At 43.9% G+C, this 22,051-nt stretch overlaps 1 protein-coding gene across 1 annotated transcript in view; it reads left to right on the top strand.

The window, feature by feature from the left end:
- Positions 1 to 22,051, top strand: part of SEL1L3 (SEL1L family member 3) — a 94,787-nt gene that overhangs the window by 55,240 nt on the left and 17,496 nt on the right. The window contains exons 12-17 of the mRNA XM_036900543.2: positions 3,992 to 4,111; positions 5,896 to 6,036; positions 9,688 to 9,750; positions 12,491 to 12,667; positions 15,012 to 15,139; positions 17,438 to 17,521. Coding sequence (XP_036756438.2) covers positions 3,992 to 4,111; positions 5,896 to 6,036; positions 9,688 to 9,750; positions 12,491 to 12,667; positions 15,012 to 15,139; positions 17,438 to 17,521 — 713 coding nt within the window. The remainder of the gene's footprint in view (positions 1 to 3,991; positions 4,112 to 5,895; positions 6,037 to 9,687; positions 9,751 to 12,490; positions 12,668 to 15,011; positions 15,140 to 17,437; positions 17,522 to 22,051) is intronic.

Genomic DNA, 22,051 nt, shown 5'->3' with positions numbered 1-22,051 from the left:
GCTGATTTTAAACACCCTGAGAGACAGGTTCCTGATGGTGATTCCCACTGGCTTTGGCGGAAGTTAGTGGATGCAGGTGGTTGAAGTGTCGGCTCTAAAATTGCCCTGCCCCAGAGTTCCCAGGATCACTGGCTGACCTGTTCAGTTTTACACCAGAGAACCTAATGCTCTGGAGAATGCTGGGCTGCTGAGGGCCTTTGCTCCCCGGTGGCAGAGTTGGAAAGGTTTTTAAATCCCGTCCTTTCTGTCTTCCTTCTTCCCTGTTTCTATCTCTGTCTCTCTCCCCTGTTTTCTCACATACCTTTCTCTTTCTCTCTCCTTCTGTCCTTCTTTCTCTCACTTCCTTTCCCTGTTTCCACCACTTCCTTCGCTGTCCCTACCCCCTTCCCACTCTCCCTTCTCTGCCTTTCCTGTGATCAATGCCAGACAGCTGATACGATATGAACACTGTCTTTGTAGCCTGTAGGCTGAGCAGAGGGAATGGAGGTAAAGCATGTGAAGTGACAGCGTCTCTGAGATGGTGTGGACCTTCTCTGACACTGGATCCAGGGGCTACTGAGGACTGCAGATGCTTCAGACATTGGAGCTCATCTGACCTGGCCCCAGGTGTTAACCTTGCAGTGTAGGGTAGGAACAGCTCAGTCTAGACATGTTGCCTTTGTAACACAGTGACAAAGGAAACCTGCTGAAGCTACAAAAGATCCTGGAACTGGTCAGCCTGGCACTCTGGGTCGCTGCCAGCATCCACCCTGCTTTGCCCCCCCACCTCACTCCTGTTGTTGCTTCTCCACACCACAGCTGCTTCCTGTCTTGGTCGTGTTTTGGTCTGAGGCATCACCCTCTGGCCATAAAATGTTGCTTGAGTGAATGAATGAACAACCAAACACTACCTCCTTGGAGGGGCTGTTCCTTCATCAGATGACTTTGCAGGTGGTCGGGTTTCACAGAGGGCCCAGGGCCTGTGGCTGTGACATGCCCTGGTCACCACTGTGGTGACCCCAGAGCTGTGGAGGAGCGACCTCCTGCCTGGGTGTGGCAGGCGGTTGTGGTGTACCTCCAGCGCGAGATTTGCCCGGGTTCAGGCCCCAGAGTGCGGCTCACTGGGTGTGAAATCTTGGATAACCCCACTTATCTCTCTGTCTCTGGATAGCTTTTTACCTGTAGGGTGGAGGCCATGATGGTCTGCACCTCACACAGGTGTTACAGCCTGAATAAGTCAATCCATGTGACCTGTGCTGAGTGGAGCCCAGCACATAGTATGAGCTCTCTAAAATGTGTCTGGCTCCAGTACTCCCTCCTCAAATTCTATTCCTTCCATCTCTTAAGGCACAAAATTCTCTTAGACAGACCTTCATCCTAAGGTTTTGAGCCATGCAAAACTGCAAATACCAATAGTAGAACTAATGTTCTGAATTGTTATCAACATTTTACTTGTTAGAATAAACTAAGGAACTGAAAAATAATGAGTTCCCATTACTGTTAGCCATGTTAGCAGTTAGCCATGTGCCAGACACTCTGCTAAATTCTTTCATAAACAATCTCATTTAATCCTCATGCAACCTTATGAGGTCAATACAACTATGATTCCTATTTTACGATGAAGCAACTGAGACTCAGTTAAAAAAGCTAAAAAACAGCTCAAGGTCACATGGCAAATGAGTAGTAGAGCCTACATTTGAACCTAAGTCTTTCTAACTCTTTGCACTATAAAAACATCATGACTAATAGGCTGAGCACTTTTGAAGTAGCAGCTACCATGCTAAGCTCCATTTTATGGACATACAAACTGAGCCTCAGGTAAATAAAGTTAGTGGCCAAGGCCCACAGGTACTTAGTAGTGAGCTAAAATTCCCCTTGGTCTGATGTGAAAGGTTGTGCTCTTAGACACTCCACCCTGCTGCAGAGTTTGATGACAACCAAAAGCAGGAGGCAGCTAGGTCATGGGGCAGCAATGTAAAAAACAAAAGTGATCCTTCTTCGGGGTTACACGCAGTTTCCCAGGCCCTCTGGAAACTTGGGCTTTACCGAGACCCTCTCCTGACACTGTTAAATGAAGTTCATTATGTGTAAAGGGAGACAATGAAACCATCTGCCGTTTGCTTCTTCCCAGGTGCATGAGTCCTGACGTCAGGGTGGCAAGGCTGGGTAAGCACTGTGGGCCCACAGCCAGCCCACCCGCGCTTGACTTTTCGGTTTGAAGAAGTGAATGTATGTTCCTGGATAAGGTGCTTCACCTCTCTGGGCCTCACTGGGGAAATTGGGGATATTGATAGTGACTGTCTTATGGTTGCGAAGATCAATGAGTCGATCGGGCTGAAGCGTTTAGAACAGTGCCTGGTACGCAACCCATGATGGGTGGTATGATGTATTGTCACTGCCAGAGAGGGGCAGAAACACCCGAGTATAAATCCCTGTAGGGTAGGAACTGTGTCTTCATGTGTGCTGCCTTCTGTTCAAGTCCCGTGACAAAGTTAAGGAGGAGGAAACAAAGAGAAGAAAGCAATTGAAAGTCACAGCAGCCAAACTCTCCAGCTGACCAGAAAACTTCTTGTTGAGAATCCCATCATTTAGCAGCTCCGGCTTCAGCCCAGTTCTGGGCCCATCACAGACAATAGTGCCACTGGCATTTGAGCTGAAGCACCCACTCACCGGCCATTCACTTGGCAAAGGGTCAACCGATAGAGTAGCTTGTACCCAGACAGGATTCCAGGGTCTTCTTGCTAGAGGGCGACACTGGGGAGTCCGGCTGGCCTGGATTCCACGGCCAGTTCTACAGTGTGATCTTGAGTTCGTGGTTTCACCTTCTGAGCTTCAGCTCCTTTGCCTACAAGTTAAGGACACTGATACTGGAGTTGTGGCCTTGTGAGGATTAAATGAACAAATATTTGTTAAAAACACCCAGCAGAGAGTTGATTTCAATAAAAGGCAGTGGGCATCATTATTCTAATTGTTGTGATTTGCTTGGTGGCCTCCTGAGATTAGACATGGAACAGGAATTGATAGCCGCTGGGTGCTGAGTCCCCGCTCAGTCTCTGCAGTCTCGGCCCCTGCGGTACCCCTGGGAGGGACCCTCAGCTCCATGCAGGCACAGCAGAACAGCGCCGCAGACTGACTGTGTCATCGAAGGAGCAGAGAGGGTCACAAGGGACGGCAGCCTGGCTCCTTGTTCTCTGCAGCTTCTTTCCCAGTTTTTTTTCGCCATCTGCCTGTCGCATGTGCTGGCAAGAGAGGCCCTTTTCAGGATGCCTCACAGCGCTGTTAGGGCTCAGTATGTGTAAGGGGAGACAGGACCGGTTTTTTGATAAACAGCCAAAATTTACACATCAAAATTTACACTTAACGTTCTTCAAAGGAGTAAAATACCTGACAGGCTGTGTGCAAATTCAAACATTTTGTGAACCTACGCTTTGGGTTCATTCATGTTTAGTGCCTCTAGCACCTTCTCCATCTCATCCTCAGAGTTAACATGCCGTCTTTTTTTCCAGGGTAGATTCAATTTTTGGAAATAGCCAAAAGGCATTTAAAGCAGAGCTTGCTAAATAAAAAGGGTTAGTCATGCAGGATAATAACGCTTAGGGATTTAAAAAAAAAGGTTATACTTAGAAAATATTGATTTACCTTTTCCAATGCTGTGTCTAATGTGGCTCTGAAATCAGTGGCACAAAAGTGGCCTTTCAAATAAGCCTGAGCAATCCAAGTGGAAATGGAATAAATTTTGTCATCCTAAGGCAAACACTTTGAACAGAAGAGAAATACCTTTTTAGATACATGAGATATGATACATTCATTTAAAAAGAATTTGATCTTATGGCATTGTGAACACACCTCATGTTTCAATTCCTTGAAACATTTTTTACTTGAGCAATTGCTGGTCTTAGAAAATGTGGTGTCTTCCTGATGCCCATATCATTTGGATATTTTTTTCTCTCCCCCCTCCTTCCCTCCTTGCTCCCCCTTCCCTCCCTTCTTCCCTTCTTTCCTTCCTTTCTAGGCATATGTTGAAACAGTCAGACTAAAGGATGATGAAACACTGAAGGTACAAACCAGAGAAGATGGAGACGTCTTTATGTGGCTGAAGCATGAGGCCACGCGCGGCAACGCGGCAGCTCAGGTGAGAATGTGGGCCGCTGTCTTGGAAAGGCTGTCGGCCATGACTGACCAGTGTGGGCCATGGTAACAGAACACCCCAAACCTTCGTGCCTTAAAACAACACCGGGTTATTTCTTGCTCACACCACCTGTCCAGTAGGGATCAGCACAGGCTGTCCTTTCATGTGCCCTGGGAATCCAAGATAACAGGGGCCCCATCCCCACACAGGCTTCCACAACCACTGCATTTGGGTAACAGCCAGGATACATCACACGCTGGCTCTTAACGCTTCTGCTCAGAAGTGGCACGAGTCACCTCTCACGTTTCTTTGGCTAGAGCAAGTCACTTGACTTCAGGCGGGCCAGAGTATAGTCTTACCCCACACCCAGAAGGAGAGAGAGCCAGGGTATTCATGTTCAGTCCTAAAGACTATACCATCAGACATTCTAGCGCATCAGATAGAGATAAAAAGAAGCCTCATGGGGTGCAGGTGGACTTTGAGAAGGCAGGCCAAGAATTCAGCTAAAAGAATAATAGAAAATCATGTGTGACATTTTAGACCAAAAGGAGAGACCTCATCTCTTGAACATGTCTTTTGGATTGACTTTTAAGAGATGCAAGAAAGGACCAATGGCTGGAAGAACATCACGATCTGGCTTCTGGCCTTGATTTCATTATGAACAAAAGCCCTGATGGCAGCTGGCTAACACTGATTGCACCAGGAGGTGGGCAGCCTTCTTCCCATAGAATGGATTTAGCCTCTGCTTTGTTCTCCTGGGGTGCACAAGGTGTTGGGAAGAGCCTCTGGGTCTGCTAAGCAGGCACAAGACCAGAGATGGGAAAAAGAAAGAAAACAGGGAAGAGCAAACACAGTGACAGAGACCATTCCAGAGACCCTTTATTAGCAGAGAGTTTCTTCCCCACCCCCATAGAAGTCTCCTAGCATTTCAGGAGATACTCTGCAAGAAGTTATACAGATTTGGGAGGACAAGGGAAGAGAAGGCAAAGAGAGGAGAAGCCGAAACAAGGAAGAACAACAGTGTGCCAATAACAACAAGGACTGCCTGTGTCTCCTTCGCGGACATGTCCTGAGCCTGCAGTCTTTCTGCTGCAGGGAGGAATCCCAGCACAGAGCTCTGGAAATGCCACTGTCAGAGCCGTTTCCTGGGTGCTCCAGAATTGGTGTGAACTTTCCTTCCTCCATTCAGGAAACATTGTTGAGTGCTTCTATGAGCTTCTATTCAGCTCTGCTGAATGAGGGCTGAGCAAATGAAGGCAGATGAACAACATGTGGAGGTTCCTACCTCCAGAGAGCTCCCAGCCGTGAGTGTAACAGTGGAGGCAGCCTTGTGGACAAATGTTGGGACGGGGAGATGAGTGCTGTTGGGGGCGCCCTAGTCAGCACAGATGTGCATAGCACTCCATGCAGTTCACTGAGCCAAGAGGATGGGCAGTGCCTCCCAAAGCGGAGGGTATTTGAGGACTGGGGACAGCTGTGATTGTTGATCAAGTTCCATCCAATCTGGCTCTGGGTGCAATGGATTCATTCACACACACACACACACACACACACACACACAAACACATAAGCATGCAAACACATACCATTTCCAACTTGTGTCAAGAACTTACATACAAGTTCACTTTCAAGGGCTCTGCTCCCAGTTGGAAGACAACACATGTCTACCTAATTCTTGGTTCTCAATATAAAAACATTTATAACTAGGTTTGTTTTCCCCCCTTTTGAAATCTTATATTAAGCATTGTGGAAGGAAGTTATTATTTTATACTGCTTCTGTCTTGAAGCAACGATTGGCCCAGATGCTGTTCTGGGGCCAGCAAGGTGTGGCCAAGAATCCCGAAGCGGCGGTCGAGTGGTATGCCAAGGGCGCCCTGGAGACTGAGGACCCTGCGTTAATATATGACTATGCCATTGTGTTGTTCAAGGTAAGAATCATTCCATTCGTGCTGACATTGTGCAATCCTTATCAGACTTCCCGAGCAGTTTCCTGTAGGCGCACAGGCAAACAAGGAGTCTAACTGTAAACTTCCTGTACACTTCTGTCACTCTTCATGGAAAGGGCATTTGCTGAAAGGGCAGTCAGAAGCAGTCCCCTGGTCTTGTTTTTAATCATTAGTCTGATTCTCTTTGGTTTTACAAGAATGGTAGCCTTCCAGTGGAGACCCCATATGTCAGGGATGGCTATATGGCCGCCACCCCCAGAGATGCTGTACATTCTCCACCAGGCACAGCTGTCACTGAGTTACAGCTTCAACCAAGTGCCTGTTTGGGCTGGTTCCCACCAGTCCCATGGGTCAAAACAAAGATTTTGGTTTAAAGCCAACAGGAGGATTGGGGGACAGGTGGGAAGAGCATTAGCCAGGAGACAGAGGAGGAGGTCAAGGCCTCCACTGAAGCCATCAGCACGTGTCCTTAGAGTTATCTGACCTCATGGGACACTGGTAATGGCCGCAGATAGAGATAGCATAATGAACAGACTTTGAGAACTGTTAAATACTGTATATTACACAAAATAATAGTAGTTCACACCGATCAATTAGGTGCTTATTACTTGATTTACATGTATTAACATGTATTAGCACATTTAATCCTCACAACAATCTTTTGAGTCAGGCCCTGCTGTGTATTATGATTGCTGGTTATATACACGGTAGCAGAGGCACAGAGAGGTTTGGTAATCTGCCCAAGGTCACACAACTGGTACATTTCAGACTCGGGAGTGCAATCCCGACAATGTGGGTTCAGAGTCTGTGCTTTTCACCCCAAAACACAGAGACATCAATTCTGGGAAAAGCAAAAAGCTGTTGGCCCTGGTAAGGAAACCACTGGAATTTTGTCCCTGCCCAAAGAAGGCAGCTGTCCTCAGATAGCAAGTGTCTTCAATGACGTGGATTCATGTGCCCAGGCCCATCTCCAGAAGCACAGCTGTGGCCGCTCACTGATTAACAACCATGACTTTTGTTACAATTCTAACCCTCCAAAACCTTAAAACCTATTGACTGTTATGGCTCCCAGATTTAGAGCCTGAACTTTCTCTTTCTCATTGTCAGATCAACATAGAAATGGTTTGACTTGTAGCCATATGCCAACGCACCCATGTAGTTATTCAATAAACACCTTTCAGGGCTGAGAAGATGCCAGACTCTGTGCTGGATGGAGAGACATATGGATGCGTGAGCCACGCCCCTGACCTCAAGGGGCTCATAACTTAGTGGAGAAGACAGGCACAGGGGACTCCCCTGTCCACCAGAGTCAGGGACTGGCCGCTGCCCAAAGTGAGGAGAAGATACAGGCATGAATCAGACATCACTTCTGCGGCCCAGGAGCTGGCAATCTGAGGGAGAGGCAAATACATTACTAAAGGACCCTGGAAGTGACATAATGTTTCCTGGGGGTCTGATTTCCCAGACCTAAAACTTTGTGACTTTCCTGCATTCTAAATTAATCCTGAGTAGGATGTAGGAAGCCCTTTATCAGCACTTCAAGGAAGTATTTTACCTCTGGCTGGAAGGTCTCTTTAAGTGTATTCCATGTGAAAGAACCGTGTGCAGAAAATGTGCTTTCCAGATGTGAAGAACAGTAGCATGTACTTAGCTGTGAATGGGCGTTCAACTTATTGCATGATGGCGCCACAATGGCTGCGGGTTGTCTAAGAAAGTTGAGTCCGTCCCGTTTTGCCTCCACGAGAGGATGGAGCTTTGACTTTCACTGCAGCCACTGTCCCCATAATCCCATCAGTGGGTGTTAATGAGCACTTACTATGAACCAGGATGTACATTTGTCTCACTTAACAATTTCCAACATTGCTCAGATTTGTGTGTAGTGTGAAGTCTTTGTGCAAGAAATCACCCCACTTCTGATTGAGATAACAAGTGTCCTGGAAAATCCCGAGCCCAGAATTCAGTGTGTTTGAGTTCTAGCTGCAGATCTAACTGAGGCTTTGGGCAAGTCACCCCCTCTGGGTCTCAGGGCAATTCCTTCAAAACAAGATTGTTGGACGAGGGAAACTTTGAGTTCACCAGATTCTAACATGCTGTCATTCTGGTCTTTCTGATCCTTTGCTAGAATTCTGAGAAGGTTGTCTCATTCCCCATCCAGTTATTCCAAGGAGCATTCATGTCCTTTTCCCTTTCCTCTCCCTCTCTAATTAAATGAAGTAATGGTGCCCTTTTGAAAAATATTTTCATCTTCCACTTTGCTTCAGCTCACCAATTTTATTAAACAGGCCAGTTAAAGTCTAGAAAAAACTGGGTGTATGTAACTGAACCTTTAGTTGGATTCATGATTTTTTTTAGGGTCCTGAAATATAGTAGAGGTGAATATATCCTGCATGTTTTCTCTATGCTGCAAGGAGGTTATGAATCGCTATACTTTGTCAGCATAGAATGGAAACGTATAGGAGAAAAATATAACCTGGTAGTTACAAGCTTGGACTCCAGAGCCCTCTTGCCTGGGTTCAAATCTTACCTCTACTTCTTTGTCACTGACTTCCGGGCAAGTTTCTTGGATGGGATTGATGGCAGCACCTCTGTGGAATGACACAGGACAGGACAGTGCTTGGCCCACGTTAATTAAGATAGGAACATTTCCTAGTGCAGTCTTCATTTACTCTAGAGCAAAGTACTTAAATAGAGTTAAAAACTGTATTCATTGAAAAGTCCTGTCGCATTTTATCACGTGTGACCCCTCTGATGGCCGTGTCCCAGACCACGAAGAGTCTGTGGCACACCCAGGAGGGAGGGGGTGTCAGTTGACAGACACTAAGTGAGTTTGGAAGAAGCAGTGGCAGTTTTCAGCTGACCCCCCTTTCCTGACATCTTCACTGTCAGACCTCTGTCAAGAGAGACCTCAGGGACCCCACCCGTCCCACCGTCAGGCCCACCGTGTCCCCACAGGGTCCCACAGACACTTTAGCGTGGTCCCGGGGAGTTCTTGTCTTGTAAGGGGAAGCCCAAAGCCCTTTGTCTCTGGTGTATAGACCACCTGTGCTGGGAAGACCCCAGTGTTTTGGAGGAACCTTGTCCCTTCCTGTCAGGGCCTGATGCAGCCGATCCCAAGGGGTCCTATCTCCTTCTCCTGGGTTCTCAAGCTGGTTCCGGAGCCATAATGTTCCACCCCCGGGATTCCTGTGAGGACCCAGGAATGCTGCAAGTGACAGCCCATTAACTCTTTGACCTTCCGGGCCCAGATATAGCGCTTTCCTGGCTCACCCGTTAGGTAATCCCCAGAGAAATCCAGGATGACCAGTTATTTAACCTTATTCACAGTTTATCCCAACACCTGTGCATTGACAGGAATGCGATTCGCTCCATGATGAAAAGGGAATTTTGTTTGGATGCTAAGCTGGCACGGTGAGTTTTTTTGTCACTGCTCCACAGAGAGAAGCAAAATAATAACGACAATGGTGATAACAGCTCTGCATATAGAAACCTTTAAGATTAGGTTTTTAATTAAGAAAGCTTGGGTTTTATTTTTAAGTATTTTAATATTGAACACTGATGTAACTGTGATGTTTCCCAGCGCACCCTGAATTTGTTTTGTTTTCTTTGTAATCACTGCTGTTTATCATTGTTTAGGGTCAAGGAGTAAAAAGGAACAGACGGCTTGCCTTAGAGCTGATGAAGAAAGCAGCTTCCAAGGTAACACTTTTGCATATTGTCAGAGGGAAACATTTCCACCACACACACCCACACGCTCGCTCGCTCGCAAGTCTGCGAGAGGAGCTGGCCAGCCGGCGGCCGGTGACAACGGAGTAGGAAGGGAGGGGTCCCTGGCTTTGCAGTGGTTAGTCATTTTTGAGCTAAGACACACACACAGAAACCTGCCACAGTGAGGACGGGGGATTCAAAAGCTGAATTCACCTTCCAGTCAATAAAATTCAGGCCGATTTTGTTTGAAGGCTAAAATTATAATCACAGCTGCCCTGATAACAAGCAGCAGGGGGCTCCTTGAAATTGAATGGGTATAAATGCCATTGAACTAGGAAAACCCAAAGCTTAATTCCTCTGGAGGTTAACCCTGTCATGTCCAATGCATGTTTGCTTCTCATGCTCTAAAAATGGGGCTGTTTGTCATGTTTAGGAATTCCTTTGCTTTGGCCACTATTTACGCTTCGGTATTATCATCAAGCCAGCGGATTTCAGAATAGCACGACAGAATGGAGGTTAAATACCACTTGTGAGGGGGCACACACAGGCATGCAGCCGTGCAAACACGCATGCCCCATGCATGCACACCCACACAGGCACACTCACACACACATGCATACAGATTTGCAAATCAATGAAGTTGTAGAGATCATTGTGATTCTGCAGCCTCCCCAGGGCAGCTGGTTCTCGGAAGTGCCTCCATCCCCAGAGCTGCTAATATTTGCCCTGTTGACAGACTCCTATAATAACCATGCAGATATTCCTCATTCCCTTCCTTTAAGGAGCTCGGCTTCTTTTTTCTGTAGAAGTTGGAGCATGGAATAAGAGGGCCAAGAGGCTTCTCCTCCATCTTTGTAGTGTCAAGAAGCCAGTTATGGGGTTTCCTGGTGGTCAGTGTGCTTCAATTTGAAGGGATTTTTCGCAGAGCTTAGATAAGTATCAGGGAAATGAAGGTTTATGGCCTTGAGTAGTCACATCCTTAAAAGTGTTATGTGTCTCTTATTCAGACACTCAGCAAGGAGTTTTTAATATCCTTACTCTTTGTCAGGCACTGTGGTAAAGGTTTCATATAGCTTGATTTTTGGAATTAGCCAAAAGTCACTTGGAGGTAAATCTGTTAACCAAGCTGTTAATGTCTAAAATAAAGTATGAATAGTAAGCACTAAGATAGGATTTTTTGTGGGGCTCCTGAACTGGATCCCAGTGCAATTCCTAAAGGATTTCTGCAGATGCTTGGAATGGTGAAAGGTGCATTTGGATAAGCCTGTGGCCTCTGGCTGTACTGTAAAAGCCACTTTGATGTGTATATTCCCTCAACTTGTTCCAAAGTTCTTATCACTTTATAGTATGGCCTCGCCTACTACTTGATTGAAATGTATTCTGCAAGACTTATCAGAGTCTACCTTGCACCTGATCATGTGTGAGGCTCAAGAGGAATGCTTCTAGGACTAGATCCTTGGCACTGACACTTTCCCAAATGTCGGCCATCCTGGGCACCTTCAGATCTGAGCCCTACTATCAATGGTCAGGGTGTAGAACTGGGATTCCTTTTTGTTTAGCATCAGCATTCAAAGGGTAACTTTCATTAAACTCAACAAATTGAGCAACCCACTCTGTGTCAAGCACTAATATAGGGATACAAAACAAAGGTTCCTGCCCTTAGGGAGCTTCTATTCTAATGGGCTTTGTTAGTTACTTTCTCTTGGTCTTCCTGGCATGGAGATTCCAGCCCAAGGGCTCGGTAGTACAGACTTTGGGGAGCCATTGCAGACTGAAAAGCCTCAGACTGGGATCTTGGCATCTGTTACTGAGGGATACTTGTCCTTCACTTGTGAAGGGGGAGGTGAAAGAGATCTGGTTCCATACTGGCAAGTCTCACAGATGCTAGGGCTGTTTGGGAGGCAGGAAGGAATGAGAAGACTGTATGCTCAGGTCTGCACACAGGTGCCTCACTGCTGGACGGGGGCTCTGTCCGGGGCACTGGCATCCCCAAGGTCACCTGAGCCTTCCAGAGCCAAGCTGGAGCTGCCGAGGGGAAGCAGGGGGGAACACCTGAAGAAAGCAGAGAGCCCCTGAGAGCAACAGTCAGCAGGAACAGAGGGGCTCACGACTAGATTCTCAGAACCGAGCCATCCCCCTGCCCCAGCCCCAGGCTTAGACACAGCTCCGACTCCCTCCTCTCATCTCCACCACCCTCCCCTCCTGCTTCGGAACTGGGGGGCCGACGTCACAAAGCTCCTGTGTTTTGCAAGCAGGATGTTGCAGCTCAGCTGCTTCCCTCAGAGGGTCTGTTGGTGTTCAGAGCAGAGTAATCAACAGGTGGGCAAGCGGGTCACCTAGAAACCGTCCCAGCCAGGGCAGGTTTCAGGCCTCCTGTCGCAGTTGAGTGCTCATGAATTTCAAGGGCACTGTTGATACTGCAGGGCAGTAAGAGGCCTTTTGTAGACATGGGTGTTGCACAAGAGCCCATAGGAGGCAAGTGATGGTTTGGGGGCCAGCATCACTGTTGAGCTGGGAGGCAGAAGTCTCAGCAGCAGCCGTGTGAAATCCACGGGGAAGACTGAGGCAGGCACATGTTTTCTAGCATTTAGCCTTTCTTTAATGCCATCTGTGCCCAAAAGAGATAGAAATGGTTTTGTTTAGACTCAGGCAGAATGCTTTTGTGGCAATGGATTCTCTTTCGATTTCATTAAAAAAAAAAAAAGTAATTCTTCTTTGTTCTGAAATCCAGGGATTGCATCAGGCAGTCAATGGCCTGGGATGGTATTACCACAAATTCAAGAAAAATTATGCCAAAGCAGCAAAGTACTGGTTAAAAGCAGAAGAAATGGGAAATCCAGACGCATCATACAATCTTGGAGTCCTGTATTTGGACGGCATTTTCCCAGGAGTTCCTGGCAGGAATCAAGTAAGGCTTGATACCACCTATGCAGTCGGTCAGTCACTTGATCATGAAGGCTTTGTGAAGGTGTCCTGTGTGTCCCGCCTGTATAGATACTACCTAAGACACAGACCCTCCCCCCACCCCTGCCTCAAGAAACTCAAGGGTCCAGTTAGGAAGATAAGATAGTGAAAAATAAAAAATGGTATTTAGCCAAGTGTTGAGTGAGTGCTAATTGCTGTGACCCAAACATTTCTGGAAAGCGGAAATGCGAAGGCAGAGTAGCCAGGAAGGCTTCATGGAGGAGGTAGGCCTGAGCTGGGGAGTGAAGGGGAGATGATACAAGCTGAGAGAGAGTCAGAGATTGATCCTTTTGAAAGCAAAGAAAGGTGAGTCCAGATAGGGTTGCCTGATGTGAAACCAGGTTGAAGGATCATAAAAATAACAGTGACAATCTTTAGTGTTTGTTGAGCATTTGCTTTGTGCCAGACACTCACAAACACTTCCCATGCCCATCCCTTGTCACCCTAACTATCCTCTGAAATGGATGCTATTAGTATCTATTTTACAGAAAAAGTCACTGGGGCTCTGAGAGGTTATATAACTTTACTCAGTCATACAAGTAGTAGGGTCAGGACCTGGATCCCTTTGTGAAAGGGAAGCCCTTCGTTATTAATAATAATATTGAGGATGGTAATTATAATCCTTCCACCATTACATTCAGCAAAATTTATTGACCTCCCACCCTATGTCAGGCACTCTTCCAGGCACTGGGGATACAGCAGCAGACAAAATAGTCCCTGTTCTTGGGAAGCTTACATTCCAGGGGGCGAGAAAAACAATAAACAAATAAGTACATAATGTAAGGGCAGGTGGAGGTAAATGTTATGGAGAAATAAAGCAAAAGATCAGAGATGGCCTCTCTGATAATATGACATTGTACAGACTCCTAAAGGAGTCTTGAAGATATCTGGGAGGAGAACATTCCAAAAGGCAAGGAACAGCCAGGACAAAACCTCTGAGGAGAAAGCAGCTTGGCATGCTCCAGGAGGGGCAGGGAGGCTAGAGTGGCGGGAGCAGAAAGCAGGGGAGTTGGGGGCAGGTGGGAGACAGGCCAGAGAGGCAGGTGTCCAGCTCATTGTGAGGACACAGCTGCTCCAGAGGGGATGGAAAGCCCTGGGCAGCTTTGGACAGCAATAGGTTGTTTTTCAAAAGGCTACGCCTAGATCCTAGCAGAAACTAGGATTGAAGGAGATGAAAATGGAAGCAGAGGATTAACGCATTGGATCCAAGTGGGAAAGGATACACAATATCACAGGAGCTGAAATGTGACTGGATTCTGGATATATTTGAAGGTCAAGGTGACAGGACTTGCTGATACATTGGATGTGAGGTGTGATGAGGGAGAGGAATCAGGATGATGCCAGGGTTTTTGGCAATGGGATGGAGACATTCGCGTGGAGATGGGATGGGTGGATGGGCATTTGGTGGGTGGATGAGACTGGCAGCAGCAGACATGGGGGGTGGGGAACTGGAAGATTATTTTTTGTGAAGCACTGTGCTAAGTCTCAAGAATATGTCATCTCCTTCAATTCTTGCAACAACCTTTCATGCCAGGTGCAATCAGAAGCCACATTTTTCAGCTAAAGAAATGAGTTTATCTCAATCATGTTTCTCTCGGTTGGAGAGATTAACTAAATGCCCACACAGCTAGTGAGGAGCAGAGCTGGGATTTGAACCCAAGCCTATCTGACTCCAGAGCCCATGCTTAAAAATGAGAGCTCCCTTTCTCAGAAAAATAATGGTGATTAGTGGAACATACCCATCTAAGTGTTGTATTTTTTCCCCTCTGCGTCTGACTACATCGGAGTTTGTATATTTTTATGCATTGCCAGTGTCTGGTAACCCTCCCACACATCTGTGAGTGTGGGCGTTTTTATTGTCATATTCTAATTCTCACCTTCCTAATGGAAATGCAGTTTTTGTACATGAGTTTGAAAAAAAGGTATGAAGTCGGGTTAGGAAAACAAATGCCTGAATTTTCACCTGGTGTGACTCCTGCTACCATCTTCTGTCCAGCTTGCAGGGGTTACGTGAGGATCAAATGAGATGACAGTGATATTTGTAGTTACATTTTGGCTTCTTTAACTTAATCACCAGAATAGCTGCAGTGAAGATCGTCATACCTAGAGGCCATCTCCTGTGGCTGGCTGTCTTCCTGGAACTTGACTCGTTTTCTTACAGATATCAGAAGTTATAAGCTCTGAGAATATCGGGTGTTAAATATTTCACCGCCTTGGCCCTGGTTAAACCACGCCCAGCTGGGAGGTCTCTCACTAGTGAGAGTGACATTTTGTTCGTCTCTCTACAGACTCTCGCTGGTGAATATTTCCATAAGGCTGCCCAAGGAGGACACATCGAAGGAACTTTGTGGTGTTCCCTCTACTATATGACAGGCAACCTGGAGACATTCCCCAGAGATCCTGAGAAGGCGGTTGTGTAAGAATCTGTCAGTCGTTGGGTCTGAAGGGGAAGCCATGTACTTACATTCACCAAGCCTCAGAAAATGGAGTTCCTTTTCCTTTGTTTTTGCATGTTTTAAATTTCATTTTTATTCTTATCAGTATACATGTACATAGTTTAAAAATCCACATAATTTGAGAAGGCAAAAATAAATAAATGTAATTAAAATAAAATCATCTGACAAGAAAGAATAGGAAATCTCAGCCTACTCCACCCCAGACTCTGTTGCCTGCTCCCAAGAATAAATCACTTTCTATCATTTATTGATTTCTTTTTTGTTTACCTCTGTTTTTAAATGACATGCTTATACCACTATTTCTGTTACTTTCATTTATAAGCATTGTCTTCCTTTCCTCTCCCATCTTCCCAATTAGCATATCATTAGTTTGGTTAGATTTGTATCAAGGTTTACATTATCATGACTATGTAAATGCTAGTCACAGCTGAGCCATGTAGTATTTTATAACTACTTTTTCTTTCTTGCAAAACTTTTTAGTTTCTATGGAATAATTATATTTCATTATTAACTTATTTATTGTAAAGTGATTATATTTGATTGTTCTTTAGATGTGTAGCTTCTATGTACTTACCATTTGCTACGTACTTGATCTCCAAATTCTCCTGTAGTTGTCTGAACCCTTCTCAGTATGTCAAGATCCACCAGCCATCCTATTAATTTAATCTTCTTTGCTACATTTCTTCTGACGTCATTGTACAGGACAGGGCTCCCCTCCTGAACTTAACTTCCATCATCGTTATGGGGTTCCCTTTCCCTTTATCTCTGTCTTTTTCAGTTCTCTTTGCTGCACTCTATTTCTTCCTCTTTTTCAATTTATTCTTACATTTTGGTACAGCATAGCCTATGGTAGCTTCCTAAATAACATGAGCATGAGGCACATTTTTGAGGTTATACGTGTCTGGAAATGTTTTATAGGGGTTGGCAAACTATGGCCCACAGGTAACATGTGGCCCACCACCTGTTTTATGTGGTCCCGAGAGCTAAAAATGCCTTTTATGTTTGTAAAGAGTTACAAAACAAGCAAACACACAAACAAGGAGGAACATTCAGCTAAGACCACACGTGGCTCACAGATTTAAGACATTTACTATCTTGCCAGCAGAAAGAAGAGTTTGCAGACCTCTGTTTTAGACCACTGTCACACCAATAGTCTGGCTCTCCAAAGGTGGTTTTTCATGACATTTGAGAGCAAACCTAACCTGACCTGAACTCAGTGATAAAACTTAACTTAGACTTGAGATTTTTTATCACTGTTAGTTAGGCTATTTGGTATGAACATTTGTGTATTTCATGGCTTTTACTGGTATCTTTTTGTATTGATTTCTAGCTTAATTCCACCATGATCAAAGAATATATCCTGAGTCACTTCAATCCTTTGAATTGGTTGAAGCCTGCTTTATGACCATCATATGGTTGATTTTGGTACACCTGCTTATTTTGTTAGAGTTTACATTTTATATCTTTTTCCATCCTTTTACTTTCAATCTTTCTCTGTCCTTTAATTTTAATATATGTTTCTTATAAGTAGCGTATACTTGTAAGCAACATATAATTGGGTTTTTGCATCTTTTTTATTTAGTCTGACAATTTTCGTTTTTAGTTGGTATATTTAAACCATTTACATTTAATATAATTATGGCTGTATTTGGTTTTTAAATATACCTTTTTCTATTTATTATTCCTTATCTGTTCTTTCTGTTCTTTGTTTCCTTTTTCTCTTTTTTTAACCTTCCTTTGTATTAGTCAATTGTTTCAAAAATTCTATTTCCCTCTTCCATTAGCTTTTAGTTATGTACTCTTATAATAATGATCTTTTTATGGTTGTAAGTCTAAAAATTACAACAGACTAGGTTATTATTAATAAACCTCTCCAGGATAAATTATGGGACAGAAAGAAATAGGGTAACCTTATAATAAATCAATAAACACGTTTCAGTTGAGCGAGCACTGGAACTCTTGGTGAACATTATCTTTCCCCACTTTGGTGGTGGATATTTTTCATTAGGTACCTTTCATTTCTTTGTTTCCATAAATGACAACTCCTAAGCATCTGTAAGAAAGGGCAGTGATTGCAATGCTCTCAAAATGTATCCTTTTTTACCTTCTAAACATTCAGTTCTGGTTTGTTGCTCTATAAAAATTCTAACAAGCAAAATATTCCCCCAGTGGGATTTATTGAAGTCATATAAGGAAAGAAAAAAGCAATGATCTAATTTGCCACAGTTTGGATATTTTCTTTCCCCTTTCCTTTTCAGATGGGCAAAGCATGTAGCTGAGAAAAATGGCTACTTGGGCCATGTCATTCGCAAAGGCCTCAACGCCTACCTGGAAGGCTCATGGTAAGCTTGCGATCCACGTTAGAGTGAACTTTCTCAGCCCATAGCTTCAATCTGTCAGTGCGATCTTATGAGATGGAGTCTTAAAATGCAACCAAAAAAGCAATTTGCAGGGAAATCATTGCTTCCCAGCAATATTCAGAGTATCACAGACTGATTGGCTGTTGATTGGAAAACATAACATTTCCATATTTAATTATGGACAAAAATTAGTTCTCTAGGGGGAGCGTCCACATTCATCAAGTTGAGAGACACACGAATGTATTGACTTCTCTTTTCTTTCAAACATGTTCCCTTGATTTTAGAGTCTCTGGCGATGGCACGAGGGATCTTAGCTGACCCTCTGCCTCCTACTGGCAGACCACAGAAAGGCCAGGATTTTCCGCCTTGTCCATGGGAGGAAGAGAGCAGTGTGTTCAGGGCTCAGGCTACATCCTTCCAAGATATTTTACTGCATCTTCCATGGCCAGGGGCCTGGGATTGCTGGAACTTACCAGCCTTCAGTGTCACAGCCAAACAGACTTCCCTGTCCTAACTTTCTTCTTTTGGAGATAGCAAATCTCATCCTGTACTCTATAGGTTAAGGCACCACATAGGAGGACTTGCAAATGCTCCTATTTGCTATTACTTTTTTTTACAAATAAGGGTACACCTCTCCAAACTCTGACTCCATCTTTTTGTTTTCTTCTACCAGTCCTAGCACTCTTGTCTTATTTTTCCCTTGGGTCACATTTTCTTAACTGGCTTATTGCCTTAATGATCTAGGTATTTCAGTAATAACTAAAAAAGGGTCTGCAAATCAGCACATATCCCTTTGGTCCACTGCCTCAAAGACATTAGATCAGACCAATCAACGATTATACTCTGGTCTGAACACTAATTAAAAATTAAAACGGAAGCCCAAAAGAATGCCATTTTCTCCTTTGGTCCATGAGTGCCCACATAGTCAACAGATAGCATTTCAGTGAACAATAATCTTACATTAAAGAATGCAGAGGAAATGAACCCAATGAGAAAAGCACCAACTAAAAATGTTTATCATTATCATCTTATGAGAGTTTATTACCTGTGGCCTCAATTTGCATAACTGAAATAAAATTTTTTAATGAAATGATTATTTTCCAATGACACACCTTACCATTTCTGTGGTGTTTTATCTTGTTTTCCAAGTGAGCATCAGTTCATAAAACTCCCAAATGTGACTTTAATTTGCTCTATTTCTCAGCTTCCAAACTTCCCACCCCTTACTCCCACAAGCTTCTTAGGGTGAACTATGCATTCAAATATCAAAGTGTTCAAATGTGGGTTTTCCTAAAGGGAGCACATCTGTAAACACATCCCCCACCCCATTCCCACTCAAACCAAGATGTCTGACAGTTTTTTCCATAAAGAATGTATCTATTAATAGCTTAGCTTTCTTGCCTACTTTTGAATTTAACATCACAAATGCTTTTGAAGCACATTTTAAAATGTACTGTGAAGGCTGAGATGAATTAAGATTTTTGTGCTCTTTTATCCTTAGAATATTCAGCCATGACATGAGATTGGTTTTTTTTTTTCCTTGGTGGATACAGGGAAATTAAGTGTGTTCTACATTGTCCATGAGTTTGGATTCAGCTCAGCAAATTTTACTGAGCACACATAAATGTAGGGTGCCTTGCCCTAAGCTGCAAGGCATGCACAAGAAGGGCTTGGGGAAGCTTGCTTCCTCTCCTCTTGCTCGTGCTGTACTACCTGCAGTGCCCAAGTGGCCCACATTCTATCCTCCCTCTAGGCCTTTGCACTTCCCTCTGCCCAGAAGTCCTGCTTAACTCCTTACTCCTTCTTGCCCTTCCATGGATTATGATTGCTCTTTACTTGAGGGTTGCCCTCTGATTTGTATCCCAGTGCCCAGCACCTAGTGGTACCTGGGAAGTGCTCAAAAGCTACTGGATGAATAACTAAGTTGCATAGACAGAACAACTGCTCTAGGGCCATTAGCAGTATACACAGAGCATCAGGGATTCTAAGAAGGAAAAGATTCCCTCTGATTTGGAGGATTTGGGCCAGACTTTATGATGGAGATAGCAGAGGATAGCCTTAAGGGAAGGATGGAATTTCTACTTAGCCATGCAGGGAACAGCATTTGTGGTGAAGGGAATAGTGGGAACAAAAGCAAAGAGATAGGAGAATTCTGGATGAGTCTAGAAAAGTTTAAGCCATGCAGTTTGCCTTGAAGGTAAGATTTGTAAAAGGGAGTGATGTATAACTAGATCAAAGAGGTGCTGCTTTATGGAATCTTGAATGACAAGTCCTATACTTTTTACTTAATTTGTGAATCAGTGGGGAGCCATTGATAGTTTTGGGAAAAGGTAGTGACATGATAAAGGTGGGCTCCAAGATGTTGAACAAAACAACTGTGTTTGATGGTAAAGAGAAGGGACAGTCTGAAAGGGGGAGCTCGTTCAGAATCCAGCTAAACAGAACTGAGCATTGGGAGATGTGCCATGAGCCAGTTAAGCTGTTTTTTTCTTTTATCATATAATAATTGATATGTACAAAATAATATGTAGTGTATATGTAAGTCTCCAAAGCAAAACAATAAAACAACACCTATAATGCTAATTGAGAAAATGAACTGCTGAAGCCCCCTGCATTTCCCTCCAAGATTAAACCTACCCCTCCAATACCCAGAAGTAATCATCATCCCAAATCTTGTCATTGATTTGCCCGACTTTCTTTATAGTTTTGCCAAAATGGATATATGCCTAAGCAATAGACTTTAGTTTTCCTTGTTTGTGAACCTCATATTATTAGAATCCTAGGTAATTCTTCAGCTGTTTTTTTTTTACTAGACATTATGTTTCTGAGATTCATATTCCTTAATGCACACACTTGTAAGCCATTCATTTTTTCTGCTGTCACATACCACAATTTACTTACCAATTTTCATATTAACACATATTTAGGATGCTTTTTTTTTTTTTAAGAATAACATGGCCATGAACATTTTTTAACATATATCCTGGCACACATAGGAAGAGTTTCTCTAGAGCACTTAGGAGTGGGGTTAGGAATAGGCATATGTTTGACTTTACAAGACAATGTCAATTTTTTTCCAAAATGATTTTACTAATTCACTCTCCTGCCAACCATGTATTCATTTTTGTTTCTCCATATCCTTGCCAGTCTTGATGCTAATGCTGAGTATTGTTAAAGATAAGTCTCAATCTGGATTCAAGGCCTTTTCTTATCAATAGAAAGAAACATCTAGTGTCCATTCCAATGGGAAAATCTTTGTCCAAATATATTTGAGGCAGAGGGCTCCTATCTCCTTGGTACGCCAAACCTCCAAACCCGCCCCAGAGGTTAAATAGGAAATATATGAGTGTTGGCCTCCCCACACCACCACGTGGCTTTTTTTAGTACCATCTATTTTGCTGTAATAGAACTAAATCATCCATCAGTGTCCCAAGTCCATCCCCTTTTTTTCATTTTCTGTGAGTGAATTTATTCTGGACATTATTTTCAACTTACATGTGTCAGTTTGATGAGCTTGTGCTTTTCTGCGTTGTTCTAAGATTTATATGAGATAGTTTAAAAGAAGAGCGTGATTGAGGAAAGGGCCTTTTGCTGCATAGGCATAAGATAATGTTTTCATGCCTGAGGCTGTCCTCGGACACCAGGAGAAGTCAGCTAAGGAGAGGCAGGCTGTCATGTTTCATTTCTGTCTACCTTACTCCCATGTGTTTTATCTGAGAGCTAGGTGTTTATTGTCCTTTATCTTAAATGTATCCCAAATATTAACCCAAGAGGTTAGTCTGATTATACTGGGTTTGAGGCAAGATAAGGGCATGCAAAGTTCCCATTGGAAGAGATTCACCTTTTTGGAGTAGAGCCAGGTTTCTGAATTCCACTGAGAAACCAGGATTTTTTTCATCCATCCCATTTGAGCTGCTTCAGGCATTGGCAGAAAAGAGCCCAGAAAAAAATTATGCAATTGTTTGAGAAACTGCTTAGAGGTGCTCAAAATTCACAATTCATAGCAAGCAGCCAAAGGCTTGATTAGTAAGATCTATCGTTAAAAAAGTTCTATAAATGTGTATGCCAAGTCTGAAGTGGAGGGGTGGCCCCTAAACCTGTTCTTTGCTCTAAATCCCTTTGTCTTCTCCTCCATCTCCCACCCATCCCCGTCAGAATGACTCTCTGGGTGACAATCTCACTTCAGTGCATTGGAAATAAACTGAAGCTCTGGCTGCCTTCCTAAACCTTGAGGAAGTTCACGGAAGGACAGCACAGTTTTGTGCCTTGTCTTTGGGCTTCCTGCCCACAGCAAGCACTGAGTAAACCTGTATTTCATGAATATAAACATGGAAATACCTGTAATTAATACTTTGATGCAGTTTCTGTTGAAACACAAATAAGAGTAATGTGCTGGGAGGCTGAATATGGGTAGGGTTTCTGCAGAGGTATTTTTTTCTCAGAAGTTTTAATAAGCTGAGAAAGTCTGGTCTTGAATGTTCTAGGCCCCGCCTATAATTCACTCTTAAATAT

This window comes from Manis pentadactyla, chromosome 5 (assembly GCF_030020395.1).
Source record: "Manis pentadactyla isolate mManPen7 chromosome 5, mManPen7.hap1, whole genome shotgun sequence".
In the NCBI taxonomy this organism is placed as follows: Eukaryota; Metazoa; Chordata; class Mammalia; order Pholidota; family Manidae; genus Manis; species Manis pentadactyla.
Note: the sequence above shows the minus strand (reverse complement) of the source record. Positions and strands in the feature narration are given on the sequence as shown.